The sequence below is a fragment of the Camponotus vicinus genome, unplaced genomic scaffold (assembly GCF_025532165.1).
Source record: "Camponotus vicinus isolate PSW18456_S1 unplaced genomic scaffold, iyCamVici1.0 SCAF_7, whole genome shotgun sequence".
Taxonomy (NCBI): Eukaryota; Metazoa; Arthropoda; class Insecta; order Hymenoptera; family Formicidae; genus Camponotus; species Camponotus vicinus.
The window spans coordinates 9544603-9569217 of NW_028141979.1; the positions used below are offsets into that span (position 1 = coordinate 9544603).

At 29.9% G+C, this 24615-nt stretch overlaps 4 protein-coding genes across 4 annotated transcripts; 1 reads left to right on the forward strand and 3 right to left on the reverse strand.

Moving 5' to 3' along the window:
- Positions 1–151: 151 nt before the first annotated feature.
- Positions 152–1634, reverse strand: LOC145975152 (uncharacterized). Its single transcript, XM_083105407.1, has 4 exons — positions 1361–1634; positions 1220–1288; positions 952–1044; positions 152–343 (listed from the first exon to the last, which is right to left on the reverse strand). The coding sequence occupies exons 1-4, from the start codon at positions 1565–1567 to the stop codon at positions 293–295; spliced, it is 420 nt and encodes a 139-aa protein (XP_082961533.1). The 5' UTR covers positions 1568–1634; the 3' UTR covers positions 152–292.
- Positions 1635–9056: 7422 nt separating this feature from the next.
- Positions 9057–12311, reverse strand: LOC145974509 (uncharacterized). The gene is made up of 5 exons (XM_083104382.1): positions 11723–12311; positions 10140–10432; positions 9999–10067; positions 9734–9826; positions 9057–9127 (listed from the first exon to the last, which is right to left on the reverse strand). The coding sequence occupies exons 1-5, from the start codon at positions 12309–12311 to the stop codon at positions 9077–9079; spliced, it is 1095 nt and encodes a 364-aa protein (XP_082960508.1). The 3' UTR covers positions 9057–9076.
- A 3034-nt stretch (positions 12312–15345) lies between these two features.
- On the forward strand, positions 15346–18162 carry LOC145974036 (activating signal cointegrator 1). The gene is made up of 10 exons (XM_083103771.1): positions 15346–15481; positions 15592–15704; positions 15904–16013; positions 16096–16195; positions 16418–16685; positions 16751–17036; positions 17155–17318; positions 17389–17510; positions 17606–17797; positions 17913–18162. Exons 1-10 carry the CDS (start codon positions 15414–15416, stop codon positions 17981–17983), a joined length of 1494 nt encoding a protein of 497 aa, XP_082959897.1. The 5' UTR covers positions 15346–15413; the 3' UTR covers positions 17984–18162.
- Positions 18044–24075, reverse strand: Tamo (PUB and ZnF_RBZ domain-containing protein tamozhennic). Its single transcript, XM_083103770.1, has 6 exons — positions 22893–24075; positions 22760–22816; positions 22363–22503; positions 21857–22056; positions 21579–21758; positions 18044–21510 (listed from the first exon to the last, which is right to left on the reverse strand). The coding sequence occupies exons 3-6, from the start codon at positions 22493–22495 to the stop codon at positions 20107–20109; spliced, it is 1917 nt and encodes a 638-aa protein (XP_082959896.1). The 5' UTR covers positions 22496–22503; positions 22760–22816; positions 22893–24075; the 3' UTR covers positions 18044–20106.
- Between the last annotated feature and the right edge of the window lie 540 nt (positions 24076–24615).

The following is a 24615-nucleotide window of genomic DNA, read 5'->3' on the forward strand; positions in this document are numbered from 1 at the left end:
AGGGTCCTGGAAAACTTTATCTATTCTGTTTTTCTTTCTTTATTGCTGTTGTCAAGTTTCTGTAAATATTAAAAATTGGGAATTTGAAGTTCGAAATTTGACTTGATTAAATTAGGATTAAAATGCTTTATTTTCAAAATATTTGGTCGTCCAGGGACTTTGTAGCCATACATCTTATATAATTTTATTAAAATCAAAGCACGGTCGGAATTTTGAATATTAAGCACAGATTCTTTGGAATTTACTTATTTATTTATTTCTCGTATTTGTTTGTTTAGCTTATCAACTAAGTTTAATGAATGGACGAAGCGAGGACCACATATGTCAGTATAATACCAAACACCTATATAATAATATATAAATATTAATAAGTAGATTTAAAAAAACATTGGATAATATCACATTACTCGAAAATTGGTATTCAAACTATATTTCAAGAAATCGATATTGCAGAAATTAATTTTCGATTTATAACCACATTATTCAAGTAAACGAATAATTTGAATAAATTGATTATCAAATTTGATTTAACAAACTTAATCTTTCCATTTGATAATTTTCTCAATTTTATTTGAAGATTTAAATGATGTTTTGGGTATTGTATTGTTAAAAATAAATTTTAATTATATATAAACAGAACAATGTAACAATAATAAACAGATAAAAGTAATTTGATGTAAAAACAAAAAGAATGCATTAATTGAAATAAAACAATTATTTTTGTTGAATCAATTTCTTATGCTCAATAGATTCAATTTTTTAATCTTGATAAAATTAAAAAGTTTTTAAATAATTAAAAATCATTTTTCTAGTTCTGGTTGAGCCTTTAAATAATCGAAATTTGATTTCTCCATTTTTTGTAGAATAAGAATTGCCAACATAATTATATTAATCTTAATATATTTATATATATAAGTTTAGTAATCAATAGATTGTAAAAATATCAATTACCGAGAATGCAAGACTGTTATCTAAATTAAATAAACCACAGACTTTAATACGTAACGGATAGATTCGAATGCGTATTCCCAAGTCGATCGCTTCCTAAAAACGAAAAAAACATCGCAAAAATGTACACATGCTTATAATATTTTGTATTAAGAACAAAATGTTAATTTATACTCCCTTAATTAGTAAATGAATAAAAGTAGTTAAAAATTTGTCTTTACTAAACAGTAAAGACGATATGAGAAAGAGATGCATTAAAATAATTACTCACACTTGAAAATTCGGTTTGTTTGAATGTGGGAGTTTTCGTTAAAAATATCGTGTCGGCCAATGCGTTTGCCTAAAATATTTTATTAAAATTGGTATCAAAACAATCATTTCGCTCGTCAGGGCGAACATCAGATATACGTACCTGATAGCATGTTACTTGACAAATGCGACAAATAGAGATAAGTTGAAGTATAAAATATAACAATATAATACATTGGATGCAAGCCAGGGCGATTCTTATTTCATATAAAATAAGGAAAATATACGTTATGATGTCCATTTCCATGCACACAATCCAAAAAAATAACTGCAGACTATAATAAGAATTCAAATGATGTGTTGCATCCATCAAACAGCTGTGCAATTGTTGAAGATTCGAGATTGTAAGACGATTAATGTGAATTGCAGATCCGATATCGATGCCGAAATCAATTCCTATGTGAAAAAAGTTCATTATTAAAATTATATTATAAGAATAATACTACGATGAAATTGGATGAAATTGTTTAACTCTTTGCGGAGCAAAATTGGGATACATGTTCCACCTTTCTTTTCTTGTTTTTTTTTTAAATATTTCCGTCACATTAAGCTAAAAACATATATATTAATATAATTTATACTTGACAGAAGTTATTACTTTTACTCTTTCAAAAAATATTTTAATTATTTAAAATATAAAATTTGTAAATAAAATTAAAGAACGAAAAATTTAAAGAAATACTAAGCATATCTTATTATATAATATATAATTTATTGAAAATATTTTAAAACTTAATGTTAAAAAAGAATTTTGATTATTAATATACTGAAAAATCTTGATATAAAAGTATGAAAATAAGCATTTCTTATTGCAAAAAAGCAATTTAGGTCAATGATTAAGTTTTTTTTAAGGGTGATGCGAAACCACTTTCCCTATGCATTTATTTAAAGAGCAAATATAAATACAATAGGTAAATAAGATATAACGAAAATAAGTATGAAATTTCAAAACTGCATATTTCAGGAATGGAAATAAAGCCACGAAATTTAAATAGGGTATTACTTAAGAATATATTTTCTACAATATATGTCGAAATGAAAATTATCGATGTTATGTAATATAAATAAATATTTACTACAATTTATTTTGCTTAGTCGGCCATTTTGAATTTATAATATTTAACTTCAGATTTCCAGTAATCCAAAAAATTAGGCTTAATTTGAACAAAAATAATTTTTATAAACAGATTTTATTAAACAGATTACTGCATTAATCCATTTAAAAGAAAATTCAAAATTTGAAATTAAATAGTAACCAAAAAAACTGAAGTTTAACTTGAGCAGAAATAAAAAGGTTCATAAATAATCTGCCATATTAACTATTATTTAAAATTTTTGAAGACTGATTTCAAATTCGTAATTAGCGACTCGAAAAACATACAAATACAAATTTTAATAAGAATTCTTTTAACAAACAGAAACGGCCCCACAAAAAGTTACAGAATCCATTCCATCTAGATGTTATACTAGCTTTTTAAACATGCATTAATTTTACATGAATAATTATTATAAAATCAGTATTTGATCATCGTAAGCAATATTTTAAGATTGACTTAATTTAGTAATCTAGTTTCATTGATCGTTTGATGATTTGATATCAGTCAGTTTGCGACACAGTCCATTGATGCGGCAAAATCTGCGATACAATGCGTCATGCAGGAAATAAAATTTCGCAACCTCCATCGAGAATGTAATTCGCATTATGATTTGTAACGCAATTATGTACAAAGGTAGTGTAGGCCTAGCAAGTACTATTGCTATGCTAACGGACGTCCAAGAGACGAAAATCACTGATATAATCAACCATTGTGTATAGTAATCCGTTCGTTTATTATCGGTGCACCAATTATTATAATGTCGTATTAAATCATCGAATTTGCGAGCGACAGCCACGGCTCGTTCGAATTCCGCGTGTCGGATGCACGACAGCAACGTCGACAGGATCATGTAAAGGCATCGGTTGTACCGATTCATCAGCTGCTGAGCACAACCCACTACGTTATTCTCCTCGCAATATTTGGTGCTGCCCTTCGCATAATATGTCCCGACGCAAAACACACCGCACGCAATTAGCGAATATGCTAATAATAGACGAAATCTGAGGGGTACGCGAGATCGCTCGTCGATCGTGTGTGGATGACACCCATAAAAACGCGACACGTACAGCAACCATCGACAATTTTCCAGCATGGTTTCATATAAAAATCGTGACCGTCACCACAGTATGCTACTGTATTGCCTTCGCTTAGGTAAAATAAAAGAGTCCCTTTCTAAATGGAATAGACAAAGTAATAATAACGATTTATTTTATCGCGTGTAGATCTTTTACAAATAGTGGTTGAGATCTGTCGCTGTGAAATTTCTTACAATTACATTGACCATTATTTTTTCTTTAAGAGATTTTTTGGCAGTTTATGGGAAAAAAAAGAGACAATAAAAATAATTTGTTCAATTATTTTTTCCTTGTTTATTACTTGATATTTAGTCTTAGATGTCTTGATAAATGTTTGTATTTATATATGTGAAACCATTAACGTGCATATACGCGTAATATTTATCATATACACCATATTTGTATTTATTGATCAAATAATGTCAGAACGCACGTAATTGATTGATGGTGAAGATTTCTAATGGATGTGGTAAAAGGATTATTACTTTTATCATTTTATCGTTATCTGTAAAATATTTTCCTCGTATTTTTTCTATTTTTATTTTCTATTATTAGTGATTTTCTATCTTATTTTCTAATTATTATTGTTTTATTCTTATTATTTATTATTATTATCATCTTTGGCAAGTTTTCTATATATTTTTAATTTCTCATTCCACATATTTCATCATGTTTAATATGTAGAAAAAAAGATTTATCATAACATTTTCTATAAATATGCTAATATTTATTATTCGAATATAAATATTTTGTCTCATTAAGAGTCTAATAATTTTATGAATAAGTTAATGTTAATAACAGCATTAAGAAATAATAACACTAAATTTCTGCTTACAGGGTCCTGGAAAACTTTATCTATTCTGTTTTTCTTTCTTTATTGCTGTTGTCAAGTTTCTGTAAATATTAAAAATTGGGAATTTGAAGTTCGAAATTTGACTTGATTAAATTAGGATTAAAATGCTTTATTTTCAAAATATTTGGTCGTCCAGGGACTTTGTAGCCATACATCTTGTATAATTTTATTAAAATCAAAGCACAGTCGGAATTTTGAATATTAAGCACAGATTCTTCGGAATTTTCTTATTTATTTATTTCTCGTATTTGTTTGTTTAGCTTATTAACTAAGTTTAATGAATGGACGAAGCGAGGACCACATATGTCAGTATAATACCAAACACCTATATAATAATATATAAATATTAATAAGTAGATTTAAAAATACATTGGATAATATCACATTACTCGAAAATTGATATTCAAACTATATTTCAAGAAATCGATATTGCAGAAATTAATGTTCGATTTATAACCACATTATTCAAGTAAACGAATAATTTGAATAAATTGATTATCAAATTCGATTTAACAAACTTAATCTTTCCATTTGATAATTTTCTCAATTTTATTTGAAGATTTAAATGATGTTTTGGGTATTGTATTGTTAAAAATAAATTTTAATTATATATAAACAGAACAATGTAACAATAATAAACAGATAAAAGTAATTTGATGTAAGAAAGAAAAGAAATGCATTAAATAAAATAAAACAATTATTTTTGTTGAATCAATTTCTTATGCTCAATAGATTCAATTTTTTAATCTTGATAAAATTAAAAAGTTTTTAAATAATTAAAAATCATTTTTCTAGTTCTGGTTGAGCCTTTAAATACTCGAAATTTGATTTCTCCATTTTTTGTAAAATAAGAATTGTCAACATAATTATATTAGTCTTAATATATTTATATATATATAAGTTTAATAATTAATAGTTTGAAAAAATATCAATTACCGAGAATGCAAGACTGTTATCTAAATTAAATAAACCACAGACTTTAATACGTAACGGATAGATTCGAATGCGTATTCCCAAATCGATCGCTTCCTAAAAACAAAAAAAAACATCGCAGAAATGTACACATGCTTATAATATTTTGTATTAAGGACAAAATGTTAATTATACTCCCTTAATTTTTAAATGAATAAAAGTAGTTAAAAATTTGTCTTTACTAAACAGTAAAGACGATTTGAGATAGAGATGCATTAAAATAATTACTCACACTTGAAAATTCGGTTTGTTTGAATGTGGGAGTTTTCGTTAAAAATATCGTGTCGGCCAATGCGTTTGGCTAAAATATTTTATTAAAATTGGTATCAAAACAATCATTTCGCTCGTCAGGGCGAACATCAGATATACGTACCTGATAACATGTTACTTGACAAATGCGACAAATAGAGATAAGTTGAAGTATAAAATATAACATTACGATAAATTGGATGCAAGCCGCGGCGATTCCTATTTCATATAAACTGAGGAAGATATACGTTGCAATATCTATTTCCATGCACACGATCCAAAAAAATAACTGCAGACTATAATAAGAATTCAAATGATGTGTTGCATCCATCAAACAGCTGTGCAATTGTTGAAGATTCGAGATTGTAAGACGATTTATGTGCACTGCAGATGCGATATAGATGCCGACACCTGTTCCTATGTGAAAAAAATTCAACACATTAAAATTATATTACAAGAATAATATTACGATGAAATTGTTTAACTCTTTGCAAAATTGGGATACATGTTCCACCTTTCGTTTCTTGTCTTTTTTTAAATATTTTCGTCACTTTTAGCTAAAAACTTATACATATTGATATATATTTGATCGATATACTTGATTGATGAATAATTTATACTTGTCAGAAGTTACTTTTACTTTTTCAAAAAATATTTTAATTAATTAAAATATAAAATTTGTAAATAAAATTAAAGAACTAAAAATTTAAAGAAATACTAAGCATGTCTTATTATGTAATATATAATTTAATGAAAATTTTTTAAAACTTAATGTTAAAAAAAATTTTGATTATTAATATACTGAAAAATCTTGATATAAAAGTATGGAAATAAACATTTCTTATTGTAAAAAAGCAATTTAGGTCAATGATTAAGTTTTTTTTAAGGGTGATGCGAAACCACTTTCCCTATGCATTTATTTAAAGAGCAAATATAAATACAATAGGTAAATAAGATATAACGAAAATAAGTATGAAATTTCAATTGCATATTACAGGAATGGAAATAAAGCCACGAAATTTAAATAGGGTATTACTTAAGAATATATTTTCTACAGTATATGTCGAAATGAAAATTATCGATGTTATGTAATATAAATAAATATTTACTACAATTTATTTTGCTTAGTCGGCCATTTTGAATTTATAATATTTAACTTCAGATTTCCAGTAATCCAAAAGTTAGGCTTAATTTGAACAAAAATAATTTTTATAAACAGATTTTATTAAACAGTTTACTACATTAATCCATTTAAAAGAAAATTCAAAATTTTAATTTAAATAGTAACCAAAAAAACTGAAGTTTAACTTGAGCAGAAATAAAAAAGTTCATAAATAATCTGCCGTATTAACTATTATTTAAAATTTTTGAAGATTAATTTCAAATTCGTAATTAGTGACTCGAAAAACATACAAATACAAATTTTGATAAGAATTATTTTAACAAACAGAAACGGCCCCACAAAAAGTTAAAGAATCCATTCCATCTAGATGTTAAACTAGCTTTTTAAACATGCATTAATTTTACATAAATAATTATAAAATGAATAATTATAAAATCAGTATTTGATCATCGTAAGCAATATTTTAAGATTGACTTAATTTAGTAATCTAGTTTCATTGATCGTTTGATGGTTTGATACCAGTCAGTTTGCGACACAGTCCATTGATGCGGCAAAATCTGCGATACAATGCGTCATGCAGGAAATAAAATTTCGCAACCTCCATCGAGAATGTAATTCGCATTATGATTTGTATCGCAATTATATACAAAGGAATTCCAGGCGCAGCAAATACTACTGCTATGGCAACGGATGTCCAAGAGACGAAAATCACTGATATAATCAACCATTGCGTACAGTTATTCGTTCGTTTATTATCAGTGCACCAATTATTATAATGTCGTATTAAATCATCGAATTTGCGAGCGACAGCCACGGCTCGTTCGAATTCCGCGTGTCGGATGCACGACAGCAACGTCGACAGGATCATGTAAAGGCATCGGTTGTACCGATTCATCAGCTGCAGAGCACAACCCACTATCTTATTCTCCTCGCAATAGTTGGTGATGCTCTTCGCATAATACGTTCCGACACAATACACACCGCACGCAATTAGCGAATATGCTAATAATAGACGAAATCTGAGGGGTACGCGAGATCGCTCGTCGATCGTGTGTGGATGACACCCATAAAAACGCGACGCGTACAGCAACCATCGACAATTTTCCAACATGGTTTCACGTGAGAAAAACCGTGACTAATTGTCGCCATAATGTGCTACCGTATTACATTCGCTTAGGTAAAATAAAAGAGTCCCTTTCTAAATGGAATAGACAAAGTAATAATAACGATTTATTTTATCGCGTGTAGATCTTTTACAAATAGTGGTTGAGATCTGTCGCTGTGAAATTTCTTACAATTACATTGACCATTATTTTTTCTTTAAGAGATTTTTTGGCAGTTTATGGGAAAAAAAGAGACGATAAAAATAATTTGTTCAATCATTTTTTCCTTGTTTATTACTTGACATTTAGCCTTAGGTGTCTTGATAAATGTTTGTATTTATATATGTGAAGCCATTAATATGCATACGCGTAATATTTATCATATACACCATGACATACATTTGTATTTATTGATCAAATAATGTCAGAACGCACGCAATTGATGGATGGTGAAGATTTATGATGGATCTTGCGATGAGATTATTACTTTTATCATTATCGTTATCTGTTAAATTGTCAGTATTACAGGAATAATATTATAAGCGTATTAACTATATAACGAGAAATTATACACGAATGTTACACGCATGAAACATACGGCAAGAAGGGATGTAAGACGTAACATACTAACAACGATATCGATATTTACATCGTTTCATCCTAACAGTAATAATATTTTCCTCGCTTTTTTCTATTTTTATTTTATTATTTTTCTATTCTATTCTATTGTTAGTGTTTTTCTATCTTATTTTATGATTATTATAGAGTTTTATTATTATTATTTATTATTATTATATCATCTTTGATTAAAATCCATTTCTAATATAAGACTAATTCAATCTTTATGGCAAGTTTTTTATATATTTTTTATATATTTTTAGTTTCTCATTCCACATATTTCGTCATATTTATTATGTAGAAGAATAGGTTCATCATAACATTATCTATTAATATTTATCCGAAAATAAATATTTTATCTTATTAACAGTTTAATATTTTAAAGTGATTTAATACTAATAAAAATATTCGGAAATAATAATATTAAATTTTTGCATGCAAGATCTTGGAAAACTTTATCTATTCCGTTTTTCTTTCTTTATTGCAGCTGGCAAGTTCCTGTAAATGTTAAAAATTGGGAATTTAAAGTTCAAAGTTTGACTTGATTAAATAAATCAGGATGCTTTATTTTCAAAATATTCGATCGTCCACATCCTGTATAATTTTATTGAAATCTAAACGCAGTTAAAATTCATATATTAAGCACAAATTTTTCGGAATTATTTATTTATTTATTTCTCATATTTCTCATCTCTCTATTTGTTTGAGCTGCTTATTAATCTATAAGTTCAATGAATGGATGAAGCTAGGATCACATAAGTCACTATAATGCCAAGTACCTACATAATATATATATATTAATAAGTTGATTTATAAAAACATTGGGATTTTTAATCACATTATTCGATAATTTCAACATTCAAATTATGTTCTGAGGAAACGATATTATAGAAATTAATTTTTGATTTAGAATCACATTATTTAATAAACGAATAATTTGAATAAATTGATTATAAACAAGTTTGATTTTTAACCAAATAATTTCTCCGTTTGATAATTTCTTCAATATTGTCTGAATATTCAAATATTAGGAGTATTATATTGTCAAAAATGAAATTTAATTGTATAAATAGATGTAACAATGATAAATAGATAAAAGCAATTTGATGTAAAAACAAAAAAAAATGCATTAAATAAATTAAAACAAATATTTTTGTTGAATCAATTTCCTATGCTCAATAGATTCAATTTTTTAATCTTGCTAAAATTAAAAAGTTTTTAAATAATTAAAAGTCATTTTTCTAGTTCTGGTTGAGCCTTTAAATATTCGAAATTTGTTTCTCAATTTTTTGTAAAATAAGAATCGCCAACATAATTATATTAGTCTTAATATATTTATATATATATAAGTTTAATAATTAATAGTTTGAAAAAATATCAATTACCGAGAATGCAAGACTGTTATCTATATTAAATAAACCACAGACTTTAATACGTAACGGATAGATTCGAATGCGTATTCCCAAATCGATCGCTTCCTAAAAACAAAAAAAAACATCGCAAAAATGTACACATGCTTATAATATTTTGTATTAAGGACAAAATGTTAATTATACTCCCTTAATTTTTAAATGAATAAAAGTAGTTAAAAATTTGTCTTTACTAAACAGTAAAGATTTGAGAAAGAGATGCATTAAAATAATTACTCACACTTGAAAATTCGGTTTGTTTGAATACGGGAGTTTTCGTTAAAAATATCGTGTCGGCCAACGCGTTTGCCTAAAATATTTTATTAAAATTGGTATCAAAACAATCATTTCGCTCGTCAGGGAGAACATCAAATATACGTACCTGATAGCATGTTACTTGACAAATGCGACAAATAGAGATAAGTTGAAGTATAAAATATAATATTATAATACAATTGACGCAAATTAGGACGCTATTTATTTCATATAAAACAAGGAAAATATACGTTATGATGTCCATTTCCATGCATACGATCCAACAGAACAACTGCGGACTATAATAAGAATTTAAATGATGTGTTGCATCGATCAAACAGCTGTGCAACTGTTGAAGATTCGAGATTGTAAGACGATTAATGTGAATTGCAGATGCGATATTGATGCCGACACCCATTCCTATGTGAAAAAAGTTCAACACATTATTAAAATTATATTACAAGAATAATATTACGGTGAAATTGTTTAACTCTTTGCGGAGCGGGGGAATATATGTTCCATCTTTTCTTCCTCGTTTCTTTAAATATTTCCGTCACATTTATCTACAAATATATGCATATTGATATATAATTTATACTTGTCAGAAGTTAAACTATTACTTTTTCGGATAATATTTTAATTAATCAATTAATAATTCTTAATTTTAAACACAAATAAAGAGATGAAAAACTGCATCTTTTTTAAATTAATTCGGCTGCGTAAATAAAACTAGAGAACTGAAAATTTAAAAAAATATTAAGCATAACTTATCGTATGATATATAATTTATTGGAAGTTTGTAAAACTCATTATTGAAAAAAATCTTGATTATTGATCTATTGGAAAATCTTGAGGTAAAAATATGGAAATAAGCATTTTTTATTACAAAAAGCAATTTAGATAAATGTTTATTTTTCTTTCTTTTTAAGGTGAAAATGCAGGGGCGGAACCCCTTCCTCGTCTATGCATTTATTTAAAGAGCAAGAGTAAACAAAACATATAAACACACAAATAGGATATAATGAAATAGTACATAACAAAAGTAAGTATGAAATTTTAAAATTATATTTTTCAGGAATCGAAACAAAGCGCCACAAAATTCTAATAGAATATTATTTAGCAATATACCCTCTACAATATATGTCGAAATGAAAATTATATAAGCTGTGTAACTTAAAATAAAAATCAAAATAAACATTTATCGAGTTCTATCTTGCTTTTAGTTGGCCATTTTGAATTTATAATATTCAACTTCAGATTTTCAGCAATCCAAAAAACTAGCAAAAGCTCAATTTGAACGAAAATAATTTTTATAAACAAATTTTATTAAACAGTTTACTGCATTAATTCAGCCATTTAAAAGAAAAATTCGAAATTTGAATTTAAATAGTAACCAAAAAAACTGAAAGTTTAACCTGAGCAGAAATAAAAAGTTTCATAAATAATTTGCCATATTAACTATTATTTGAAATTTTTCAAGATTGATTTTAAATTCGTAATTAGCGACTCGAAAAATATACAAATAAACAGAAACGGCCCCACAAAAAGTTAAAGAATCCATTCTATGTAGATATTATACTAGCTTTTTAAACATGCATTAATTCTACATGAATAATTATTATAAAATCAGTATTTGATCATCGTAAGCAATATTTTAAGATTGACTTAATTTAGTAATCTAGTTTCATTGATTGTTTGATGATTTGATACCAGTCAGTTTGCGACATAGTCCATTGATGCGGCAAAATCTGCGATACAATGCATCGTACAGGAAGTAAAATTTCGCAACCTCCATCGAGAATGTAATTCGCATTATGATTAGTAACGTAAATGTGCGCACGGGTATGTGCATCATAAATACAACTATTATGGTAACGCATATCCAAGCGACGAGAATCACCGATATAATCAACCATTGCATACGGCAATTCGTTCGTTTATTATCGGCGCACCAATTATTATAATGTCGCATTAAATCATCGAATTTGCGAGCGACAGCCACGGCTCGTTCGAATTCCGCGTGTCGGATGCACGACAGCAACGTCGACAGGATCATGTAAAGGCATCGGTTGTACCGATTTATCAGCTGCTGAGCACAACCCACTATGTTATTCTCCTCGCAATATTTGGTGTTGCCCTTTGCATAATATGCCCCGACACAATACACACCGCACGCAATTAGCGAATATGCTAATAATAGACGAAATCTGAGGGGTACGCGAGATCGCTCGTCGATCGTGTGTGGATGACACCCGTAAAAACGCGACGCGTACAGCAACCATCGGCAATTTTCCAGCATGGTTTCATATAAAAACCGTGACCGTCACCACAGTATGCTACTGTATTGCCTTCGCTTGGATAAAATAAAAGAGTCCCTTTATAAATGAAATAGACAAAGTAATAATAACGATTTATTTTTATCACATGTAGATCTTCTGCAGATAGTAGTTGAGATCTGTCGCTGTAAAATTTCTTAGAATTACGTTGACAAATTATTTTTTCTTTAGGAGATTTCTTTAGCAATTTATGCAAAAAGATATACAATCCAGCAAACACCAAATAACAGTTATATAATTGTTAGTTATAATTTCCTACTCAACAATATAACCGTTATATTACATGTTATGTAACAGTTACATAACATTTCGCACTTAATAATATAACTGTTACATGTTATGTAACAATTACATAACATTTCCCACTCAACAATATAACTGTTACATGTTATATAACAGTTACATAACATGTAACAGTTATATTTTTGAGTGGGAAATTACAACTAACAATGATATAAATGTTACTTGGTGTTTGCTGGGAATATAAATGATTTTTTCAAACGTTTCTTCTTCGTTTATTACATGACATTTAGCTTTATATGTCTTGATAAATATTTGTATTTATATATGTGGAAACATTAATGTGTGCATACGCGTAATATTTATCATATACAGCATAATATACATTTGTATTTCTTAATCAGATAATGTCAGAATGCACTCAATTGATACCTCGTGAAGGCTTATAATAGACTTTGCAAAGGGGTTATTTGTACTTTTATCATCATCATTATCTGTAATAATATTTTTTCTTGTCTTTTTCTATTTTATTATTATTATTATTATCATTTTCGATTAAACTATTCTAACGTAAGATAAATTCAATTTTGATGTTATTATTATTGACATGCACAACTTTTTTTTTTGATCTTGATAATTAACTATTTTTTTTATCTTAAATCTTTAAATATTAAATATTCATTTCTTGTAGAATATTGAAACATATTATTTTTACATGTATATAATTGTTTTTATGTATATTTAATAAAAATATACATCTTGATATTTTGTTCTATCAATTCTAACGAAACATTTTTAATAATATTCTTACATGTTGTGCAAACAAAAGATATAAATGCAATCAAGTCTTTGTCTCTTAATTGTTTGTCATTTACATACTTATTGATTTCACTTGTTTTCAAATAAATCGAAACCTTGGATTTACTTTTTTAATTTCGAGAATCACCTCCTCCTTAAAAGAAGCAATAATCCCATTAAATGAAGCGATGTTTCTGGTTTTGATAATCACTGGACATGAATTTCAAAAGGTCCTTGATCCTGGATTTTTTATCTGTTCATCATCACAATCCTGGCATATGATTATCATATACATTACTCAGAAAATAATAGGGAACACTTTTTGTACCCTAAAAATTGGGGTATTTTGAAACCGCTGAAAGTCGTCGAAAAATCATCGTAGATAAAAAATTAAAAAAGCATTTTGAAACTTGAAGTTTCAACATTAACGCGCAATCGGTGATTTTTTTTTTAAGATTTTTTATACTTCTTATTTTGCGCTTTAAAAAATAACACACTGTTTAGTTCCTTAAAATTTAAAATTCTATTTTTAATACACTGCAACTTGATAAGAAAAGTGTTTCTCGAGAAATTCAACTCAAGTTCTATAAATTACAACATTTTCCCTGCAAAAAGCTGTTTTAAAAATTTTCCTACGATTTTTTTCACCGAATAATACAATTTTGAAAATAAACCAGTATTTTTTAGATATCATGTCGATACTCGGCAAAAAATCATAGTCAGTAGACAAAAAATAAAAAAAGCATTTTGAAGCTTGAAATTTCAACTTTAACGCGCTATCGTTAGTTTTTTTAAATTTTTTATCTTTCTTGTTCTGTGCTTTAAAAAAGAACATTATTTTGTTGTTGAAAATTTAAAAAAAAAAGCGTTTTGTAGGCAAAATGTAGTTTATGCAATTTGTGTTGAATTTTTCCAGAGAAATTTTTTAACAAACTGCAGAGTGTCAAAAATACGTAATTTTAAGGAACAAAACAATGTCCTTTTTTAAAGCACAGAACGAGAAAGATAAAAAGATCTTTAAAAAATCACCGACTGCGCGTTAAAGTTGCAACTTCAATCTTCAAAATGCTTTTTTAATTTCTTGTCTACGATGATTTTTCGACGAGTTTCAGCGGTTTGAAAATAGCCTAATTTTTAGGGTACAAAAAGCGTTCCCTACTTTTTTTTTTAGTAGTGTATTTCAGAATTGACTGCAGCAATTTTATTCAAACTAGACGCAATTGAAAGCTTACAACTATATTGTATAAGAAAATCCACACAGCACAGAACATTGTTGTAACATTGCAGCAATATTGCAACCAATATTCCTGCAATATTGCTGCAATATTATAACAACAATATGCGACAATATTGCAACCAATGTTCCTGAAATATTGCTGCAATATTATAACAGCAATATGCAGCAATATTGCGGCAATATTGCAATCAATGTTCCTGCAATATTGCTACAATATTATAACAGCAATATGCGGCAATATTGCGGCAATATTGCAACCAATGTTCCTGAAATATTGCTGCAATATTATAACAGCAATATGCAGCAATATTGCGGCAATATTACAATGTTGCTGAAATATTGCTACAATGTTATAACAATGTTCTGTGCTATATGGGAAGTGTTGTTAGATTTTTGATGGCTTTAATTCCTGAGATATTTTATTGAAAGTTTATTTGACGTTTAAATTCCGGGTAAGCTACTTGAAAGCGCCTCGAAGACATATCGAAAGCAGTGATGACTTTTAAGTTGGATTCAGTTCTTTTATATATTTAGCGTCAATAAAGACGTTTATCGCTTGATTAGCTGACGATTCTTTGCAATTAGAGCTCATTGCCAAGTAAAAAATTTGAACGCATAAAGTTAAATATAATCGATATGTATCGAAATATCGATATATCTATCGAACATATCGATCACCTGTAGTATCGAAGGTCTAATATATAGGGTGACAAAATTTAAAAGTATGTGATAATATAATAGCTGTGAATTATCATTATTCATTTGTCAATCGTCGTTATTAGTCGTTATCATGGAAAAGTGGGTGAAAGAGAAATTGTCCGAATTATTGGACTTTCAGATTCAGGATGACTTTGTTCAGTAAGTGCGCAAGGAGAGTATCCTAGATAATATATTCATATATAAAAATTCTCGTCTGTATTTTATTTATTTGTCATATTATCGTGTCACGTGCGTTATATCAATTTCAGATATGTTATGCAAATAGAAAATGAGAGGGATTTAGAAAACTATTTTGCAACCTTATTGGACAACGGGAATCCAAAGCACAGACAATTTGTCGTAGACTTCAAGAAACAACGTGGTGAGCAAATGAGTAGATGAATCTTAAGAAAATTAACGCATAATTTTTTTTTCACTTTTTCTTTAAAATTTTTCATTAAAATTTAAATATCAGCTTTTAAAGAAAAAGCTTTGAAAAAAAATTATGCGTTAATTTTGTCCAGGAGTATACTTTTGACAGATAGACAAGAGAGGTTTATATCAAATTACTTAATTTCCAGCGTCTTATACCAATCAAACGGGTTATAAGAAAACGAATAATAGCGACAATGTGTCCAACAAACAGAATGAAAAGAAGAAGGGAAAAGCGAGGGGAAAAGAAAATGCTCAGGTATATTTTGTACTTTTCCAAAATTATTCAACGAATTACTGTTGAGAAAATTATAAAGACCTTCCGCTGTTTTCTTGCACAGATGCAAGAGGCTGCAAAAGTTGAAACAAAGCCTGAGAAGACTGAAAAGAAGAAGACTAAATACGTTAATTTATTATCTCATGGAAATGTCCTTCTGAAAGGTATTTATAACAAATCTGTATAATGTGTATACAAAGTAATCATTTATATAAATTATATAATAAATTATATAATAAATTAATTTTATATATTTTATTTATATAATAAATTATATAATTTAAATAAATATAATTTAAATAATTTAATTTAAATAAATATAATTTAAATAAATTTACATAATTTATATAAACGATATACTTTTATATTTTTGTGACAATATTTAGGGAGACACAAGTGTAATTGTGAAGCAAAGAGACATGCGTTAATCAACAATTGCCTCAACTGCGGAAGAATAGTCTGTGCGCAGGAAGGTGCAGGACCGTGCTTCTTTTGTGGAGAACTTGTTTGTTCCCCGGATCAACAAATGGTACTTCAGAGCAAGACTAAACAGGCCGATAATTTGTACAACAAATTGATGGAACAAAAGCCAAACAAAAGTTTTGAAGACTCCCTCAAACAAAGGGACAAGCTTCTTGAATTTGATCGCAACAGGTATGTATGTTTTGCATCTCTCAAAATCATTTATACTTTAATTAATCAATGATTATAAAAAATAGTGCCCGCCGCACCAAGGTGATTGATGACGAATCGGATTATTATCAGTCAAATAATATTTGGCTTTCTGCTGAGGATCGTGAAAAGTTAAGGAGGCAAGAATCGGAGGCACAAGCTCGCAAGCACGCATCGCGGTTGGATAAAAGAGTCGCTATAGATTTTATGGGAAGAGTAGTTGATGATGAACAATTCAGTGATTTACAATTGGAAGACCTTGGCGAAGCAATGTCGTACGACGACTCTGGAAATCCGAATATCTGTCCAACGATAGAATTTGACCGCCCAACAGTAAGATCGCGAATGTTTTATAATTCATAACAGTAAATTAGAAGTCCACTTCTGATTAATTTTGAACAATGAGCAATTTTCTGGTGTATTTCTCATTATATATCATTGTTGTGCCAAGTTTATCGATATGGGAATGTCTGGAACAAGTAGAAGAATTGGAAATGACACATGGAATACAGAAAGCAGAATTCAAGATAAGGAATATTTAGAAATGTCTGATCAGGGCCTGTGTTTGAGCATGCATCAGCCTTACGCGTCATTGCTGGTAGCAGGAATAAAAATGTGAGTTCATGGCAATTAAAAAAAATAATTTGCACAGTCAGAATATCTGATGCGAGTCTATTGTTATCAGCCACGAGGGTAGAACTTGGTATTCTTCGCACAGAGGAAGATTATGGATAGCATCAGCTGCTAAAATACCTTCCCCTGAGGACATATCCAATACACAGCATCTCTACAACATATTAAAAGATAGTTAGTAAAAAATATTCATCTTGAAATATTTTTTCTCAATTATATTTTTACCTTAATTATATTTTTAATACATCCATCTTGATATATCCTTCTAGGAACAATTAAGTTTCCTGAGGCTTACCCCACAAGTTGCTTGTTAGGCTGTGTAACAGTGACAGATGTTCTGCCTCAGGAAGAATATAGAAAACTATATCCAGAAGGGGAAAGTGATAGTCCATATGTTTTCATATGCGAAAATCCTTACATGTTACCAATAAATTTTCCCATCAAAGGAAAACATAAAATTTGTAAGTAATCATAATATATATTTCCATTTTTTAATGTTTTTGGTTGCAACATGTATACTTCTATTAATTATGATTAATATAATATTGTTAATTAGGTACTTTTTTTATGTTACAGATAAATTGGATAAGAAAATTCATCAAACTGCTTCCAAATACTTAGACAAAGTCATGCGAATCAATAACTGATATTCTCGTACTAGCTTTTCTTATACTTCACTTCTGTTCTGTTAAATTAAATAGAAGAAATATATTTTCCAGAGGTATATGTTTATTTGTATTAATAATTTAAAAATGTTACATGCATTCTATTAAAAATAATCATCTGCGTTTTGTACAAAAGTGAGTTCTCTCATACAATGCATCTAATAAAAATTTTATCTAAATATATGCATACTTTACATTCAATTTCTTATTTGTATACAACAGATCATTATACAATTTACATAAACTTCACAAGATGTTACATTGTAACTGTTCATGCATGTTTTATATCATCTACCTATTTTATTTATCATTCTCTCATATATATTTTGTCCATGAAAAAATATTACCGATATTCTATTATGGTTGTAAAGTCAGACTTTTATAAACGGTATTAAAAATTATTTGTATCGAAATAGAGTATGTGTTTTGAGATGCAAACACATTATCTAAGAAAAGCACGAACATCATCTTCTACTAAAGCTTCGTTTTTAAAAAGTGTCAATTACGTTATTTATTAATATTTCAATGTTGCCTATAATCAAGCACAATAACTATAAATAAATATTACAAGTCATTTTTCTTATTATTTTCAACATATTGAATTATGTGAATTAGGCTAAGTCAGTACAGTCGCAATAAAAATTTTACACATTTGTAAATTAAAGTACATTAGCTCAAGCATTGCTATAGAGCTCTCTGTTGAGCAAAGTTCCATTATCCCTCAAAACATTTCAATTAGCTAATTCGCTATGCGTATACGTACATAATATTTTATGCAACATTGATAAATTGTGGGAAACACGGCATTTTGCATATATATCTTACATATATAAAATTACATATATCTTCAACAATAGTATATATCTCTAAAACAAGCTTAAATAAAGGGTAAAACATATGTTGCAGAGATATGTTAACAAAAGATATCTAGAATAAGTAGACCGCATTTAATATTTTTTTAATGATTCTCAATGAATAAGGAATGTATGAATAAATATTTGTATGATAACTATTTCTAAATAAATAGCTGTCCCTACGCAATTTTAATACAGATGTAGATACTATAAATTTCACCGATTACAATAGGATTCACACATGTTTTTCTCATCATGTTTTATATCTTTGTTACATTTATAATTTCCTCTTGTAATAATATAGCGCAACATTTGTTATTATAATAATTATAACAACAATCCGCAACTAATAATTTTAGGTGTATTCTGGGAAAAAGGGGGAAAGAGCGAAAGATTTAACATTTTGTGTTGTATCTTGTCAAATTCGTTTTCAAAGTTTTACTGTAAAAAAAAATTCTTTAATCTTAATAACATTGCATAAACTACCATTTGTAAATCGAAACCGAGTTCCCTTTTTTTTTCTTAAGCGTGACAGATTTCTCAAGTAATTTAATGCTATATAAAATGTATTTATTATAGTAACAGTATCTTTTTCAATTAATTGCAGCGTTCTTTTTTAAAAATTAATTGTATTAAATTCATTTGTTTATAAAAAACAAAATTTACTCCGTGTGACGATTTAATTTAAAAAGTAAATTGCACAAAAATTATATATATGAGAAGAATAAACATATGGTTAAATATTTTGTTGAATAAGTAACGTTCCAGCGTTTTACGCATCTCTCAATTAATCTCGTGATATTGTTTTATGAACTTTGCCCTAATATCTGCGATTAAATTTTATTTTTTAATTACAAACCTCGCGTCGAATGCTATAGTAATACTAATAACAGTGATGCAGTGCCTACTCGATACTCATTTAATAGGCCACACAACGTAACAATATTAATAACGCTAAGAAAGTTTGTTATATTACAAGCTCCCTTTATCCTGCGCGAGATAAATTTTAAATAAATAGCTTTCTCTTCTTTATATACTTTATGAATTCATGTATACGCTATTAATATATATTTTATGCCTTTAAGTTTTCTGTATTCATGTTTCTCATCTTAGGTCGTTGGAGAAGATTCACGTACAACTTATTCGTTCAAAGATTCTATATCTTACACGCAATGCCTTTGTGCAAACCTTTGTGAAAAATGTGCGAAAGCTCCTTTCCTCTTTCGCGAAGAGTCGCTTCTCTCAGTCTGTTTATATGTATGTCGGAGAACCCTCCAGACTGGTATGGCAAGCATCACAGATAGAGACGTTCTTCTCGTTCACCAGCGTGCATTTCGGGCATTCCTTACCACCGCTGGCGAGCGGTTTATCCTCGTTTCCCTTGCACCTCGACTTGGCGCACATCTCGCAGATATCCCGATCAGCTGCATTCAGATACGTGCACGTGGCGCAATTCCATTTCCTCTTGCTCGCCGCCTTCTCCTCCTCCTTCTCTCCCCTGCTTAATCGCGCGACATCGAGATTCTTGAGCGAATCCGCAATTTTCGCTATCTGATCCGAGGATTTGTGCGTTCGCGGAATCGGCAGAGTTTGGCTGTTGTGCCTCTTGTCTCTGTTATACGTTTCAGTACTGTATCTATTCGAATCTGACAAATCAAAGGACGAGGACTTCTTCTTGAAGGGCAGAATGTCCTGATGATTCTTACCGTTCATCTCGGGCGAGTCTACGTCATTCGCCTCGGTCCTGCTGCCGGTTCTTCTCTTCTCCAATCTATGCGCGCTGTACTTGTCCTCGTTTTCCGTTTGTCTAAGCATCTTATGCTTGAGCGCGCGCACGGGATCTAGCTCCTTCTTGTGCAACACGTCGTCCCGAACGTCGAGGTCCTTGTAATAGCCTAAGCTCTCGAGATTTCTGTACACAAAGTCCCACGAGCCGTCGTTATCGTAGCCGTCCTTACCAACGCTGGAGTTCAACTTGCTGGCGACCTGCCTCTTGTCGTTTTTACCGTATTCGTGGTGATCCCCGTCGCTCGAGGTCTGCCGTCTGTAAAAGTCCACCTCGTCCAGGTCCGATATTCGGTGGGACGTAGGTTTGCGAGGAGCGTGCGTTTTGTCCGCGTAATTCGCAACCGATCCTGGCACGTCGAGCTCGATCAGTCTGCCAGTAGGCACTCGGGCCGCGTACGCTGGTAACGTGGCGCAATACGGAAGCGGTTGCCCAACGTTGCCGTAGAATTTATTCCCGTGAGACGTCAGGCAGCCGTAACTATTGCAACAATTGACAAAACCGTGATCGATGGGCTGGTAGTATCGATAACTGGCCGGTACCGCCACGTTTGTCGCGTCCTCGATGCACCGGTAGTCCGCCGTTTGACAAACCGACGGCATCGTCGCGTTGTAATTGGCGTGCACGACAGGATGATGATAGGGTAGAGGCAACGGCACGGTCTCCACGCTCGTTTGCTGCGGGTAGTAAATATCTTTGTAACTGTCGACCTTCGCGCACCGGTTCTGATGCATCTTCTCGAGAAAGCGATAGTTGAGCGCTCGTATGGCCTGCTCAGGTGTACCGACGTGGCTTTCGCGAAATTCCAGGACTTCCAGCCAAGAGATGGTGTAGTTCTGCGACACACTTTCCCATATTTGCTTCAAGATCTGAAATTCAAAGGCAGATTGGTATATATTGTATATACTTGCAGTTAATTACTTATCATCATCATTACCTGACACTCTACAAAGGCTACAATAGCATCCCTGCTAACATTTGAGACTTTGTCTGGATCAATCGGTCCGTCCAAGGTTAACACACCTAGACCAGTGTGCTTGTACCCCATTTGCTCAAACATTAATTCTGCACCTATTAGATTCGCCTCTACTTCATGCTTGTAATAACCACTGTATGTCTAAAATTAAATCAAATGTGCATACGTAAAATTCGAATATGTTAAATTATGTTATTTCCAAACATGGAACAATGACAGAATATTTCTCAGCTAATCACCCTCACTGTCCTATATTCTTTTCGCCAAGGCTGTGCCAAAAGATTAGCTGCGTACAGAGAAATTGCGCTCCAAGCAGTGGCTGCTCTGTATCCGCTGAAATCTGTCACTGTAGCTGCCGATCTGTGTAAAATATCTGCTGTCTCTTGAAACACATATTTATTCTCATTGGGTACCAGGCAAAGATATTCCTTTATAAAGCCTGAAATTTATATCATAATTATTGATATATATATATATATATATATATTTATATATATAAATATAATATATTAGTTATATTATTATTATATTATTATAATATAACGTATATATTAGTTATATTATTATTATATTATTATAATATAACGTATGTATTAGTTATATTATTATTATATTATTATAATATAACGTATATATTAGTTATATTATTATTACATTATTATAACGTATTAATTATATTACAGTTTTTAATAACAAAATATATATAAAATACACATACAAGTAGGCAAAGTCTGACACACATTACCTTCCAATTTGTGTCGTTGTTGCAGCTTCAATGGACTGTCATCCGTTTGCAAGTACACCAAATGACTCTGCTCCAATTTCATGCTAATCTCTTGTAGCCTGTCTTTGCCCCTGATTATTACATCATTTGCCATTTTTGCCCCTACAATTGCAACAAGCAATAAATTAATATTGTAACGAGATTTTTAAGGTATAAATTGCCCTTTAACTTTCACGTATGCGTATGACTATAGGAAAGATACGAAGGGTATCATTGCGCAAGGTTCCAAAACTTGATTCAAAAACTTGTATGATGACTTGTATGATATATTGGAGAAAAATACACGTCGACACGAGGTGTTGCGTTTGAAAGCAAGATACGGGGATCCAGTAGACCTGGTGTCTTGCGAGCACGTTACCTCCTAGAAATCTGATTTTGGGGCAGATTCCCGATTCAAAGCACGGCCAGCTCCAACCTAAAAATAAATCCTATATTTAGTAACGGAATCGCATCGGGGCTCCTGTAAACGCGATGACAGCTTCGCTAATTACTTGGCGCGGATTTTCCATGTCAGGTCGCACGATCCACCGGGTAGATGCGACAAACATCGAAATAACTGCCTGCCCATTACATCTCTTTCTCTCTCTCTCTCTCTCTCTCGTTCCGTCCGTAAACTGTAAATATTTTTCGCCAGTTTTTTTCTGCCCCTTGGTTATGTCGCGTTACATCATGCATGAAGTACGAAGCGAGGACATGAGATGCATTTGACGTTTGGCGCCGAGTCGTCTCTTCAAGACGCAACTCCACCAAGTGGAAATTACGCGAAACTTTTGGAAACTGCAAATTTCAAACATAAATTGTAGATATAGAAATTTGAAAAAAAAAAAAAATGTACAGAAAAAAGTATCATATCTACGATAAACAAAGTCGTACGTAAAATTATCTTTTACGTACCTGATATAATATCATTTTGATTTTATATCGATATACGACAGGAAAAATTTATTCATATGATAATACCATTTATTTGCTTTCAGAAATTATATTGAATGAGTAAATAATATACAGGGTGTTCCAGACTTAACGAATCAGCCGTTAATGGTAGATTCCTCAGACAAAAATTCTAATACTAAAAATGTTGAGGAAGACTTCATGAAAATGTCCAAACTACTGATTACTGTCGCATGGAAAATACAATCACTGCAGAATTTTTTATTTTATATTCATCCCTCTATCGATATCGATATTATCGCGCTGTACGCAGGCCCCTTGATGCGCTATGTTCTGAGCATAGGAGAACGTAACGCGCCGATTGGTAATCTTTAATCTCTTATAGCGCCGAAACTATATCTTCTTCAACATTTTGATATTAAGATTTTCGTTTCCAAATGATCCCAGGAATCTACCATTAACAGCTGATTCGTTAAGTCTGGGACACCCTGTACATATGTATAAAAAAAATGTGGAGAGAAAGATATCGCACTTAGGATTTAAACAAAGTCATAAATCGTAAAATTATCTTTTAAGCACTGATATAAAATCACTGATTTATATCGACGTATGACACAGGCAAAAATTATTATATGATAATAACATTTGTTTGTTTTCAGAAATTATATCGAATGATAAATAATATTTGTATATATAATTTGCAAAAAATATATAATTACGACTCAAGTTTTAATTATTTACAGAGATTTAAGAGTCAGAAATACTTGAGAAAAAATTCAATTTTTATTTTTATTATTATTTAATAATTAATGTGGAATTTTGTTTTATTTTGCATATATTTATTTAGTATTTTTTTGTAAAACAGATTCACACAAATTTATTTTATTTCATAACAAGATAAATGCTTTCTTAGCTTCTGCTCGAAATAATAACTCAAAATAATAATAATCTATTTTGTTGCACATATATCGTCTATCCTAAATTTCGCTCTTTTCTCAATAATAAATAATTTCTATGAAAGAAAAAATATACAAACATCAATATACAGCAATGATTGCTTCACTTAAAATTGCTGCACGATAATGTATGACAATTCAAATATCTAATATGATTGTATATGATTGAGATGTGAACACGATTAAAAATAAATCACAATAAAAACAGTAATATATATATATATATATATGTATCATTTTGTGATGATATTTTGTACACATCTACATTTATAAATAAAATCCATATCAAAAAAAATGTATATGTGTAAATTTCTTAAAAAAGATTATCGAAAATGATACATTCTTTACTTTCAATTCCATAAATTTA

What these genes read in the sequence shown, in the direction of transcription:
- LOC145975152 (XM_083105407.1), bottom strand. Translation starts at nt 1,567, where the DNA reads ATGGATGCAACACATCATTTGAATTCTTATTATAGTCTGCAGTTATTT. An exon ending in AACAAACCGAATTTTCAAGT is followed by an intron (nt 1,045 to 1,219) that starts GTGAGTAATTAT and finishes TTTCGTTTTTAG; the next exon opens with GAAGCGATCGACTTGGGAAT. An exon ending in ATAACAGTCTTGCATTCTCG is followed by an intron (nt 344 to 951) that starts GTAATTGATATT and finishes ATTATTATATAG; the next exon opens with GTGTTTGGTATTATACTGAC.
- LOC145974509 (XM_083104382.1), bottom strand. Translation starts at nt 12,311, where the DNA reads ATGCTGGAAAATTGCCGATGGTTGCTGTACGCGTCGCGTTTTTACGGG. An exon ending in ACTATGTCGCAAACTGACTG is followed by an intron (nt 10,433 to 11,722) that starts GTATCAAATCAT and finishes TTTTTCACATAG; the next exon opens with GAATGGGTGTCGGCATCAAT. An exon ending in AACAAACCGAATTTTCAAGT is followed by an intron (nt 9,827 to 9,998) that starts GTGAGTAATTAT and finishes TTTTGTTTTTAG; the next exon opens with GAAGCGATCGATTTGGGAAT.
- LOC145974036 (XM_083103771.1), top strand. Translation starts at nt 15,414, where the DNA reads ATGGAAAAGTGGGTGAAAGAGAAATTGTCCGAATTATTGGACTTTCAG. An exon ending in ATTCAGGATGACTTTGTTCA is followed by an intron (nt 15,482 to 15,591) that starts GTAAGTGCGCAA and finishes TATCAATTTCAG; the next exon opens with ATATGTTATGCAAATAGAAA. An exon ending in CTACAACATATTAAAAGATA is followed by an intron (nt 17,511 to 17,605) that starts GTTAGTAAAAAA and finishes ATATCCTTCTAG; the next exon opens with GAACAATTAAGTTTCCTGAG.
- Tamo (XM_083103770.1), bottom strand. Translation starts at nt 22,495, where the DNA reads ATGGCAAATGATGTAATAATCAGGGGCAAAGACAGGCTACAAGAGATT. An exon ending in ACAACGACACAAATTGGAAG is followed by an intron (nt 22,057 to 22,362) that starts GTAATGTGTGTC and finishes TATAAATTTCAG; the next exon opens with GCTTTATAAAGGAATATCTT. An exon ending in AAGAATATAGGACAGTGAGG is followed by an intron (nt 21,759 to 21,856) that starts GTGATTAGCTGA and finishes ATTTAATTTTAG; the next exon opens with ACATACAGTGGTTATTACAA.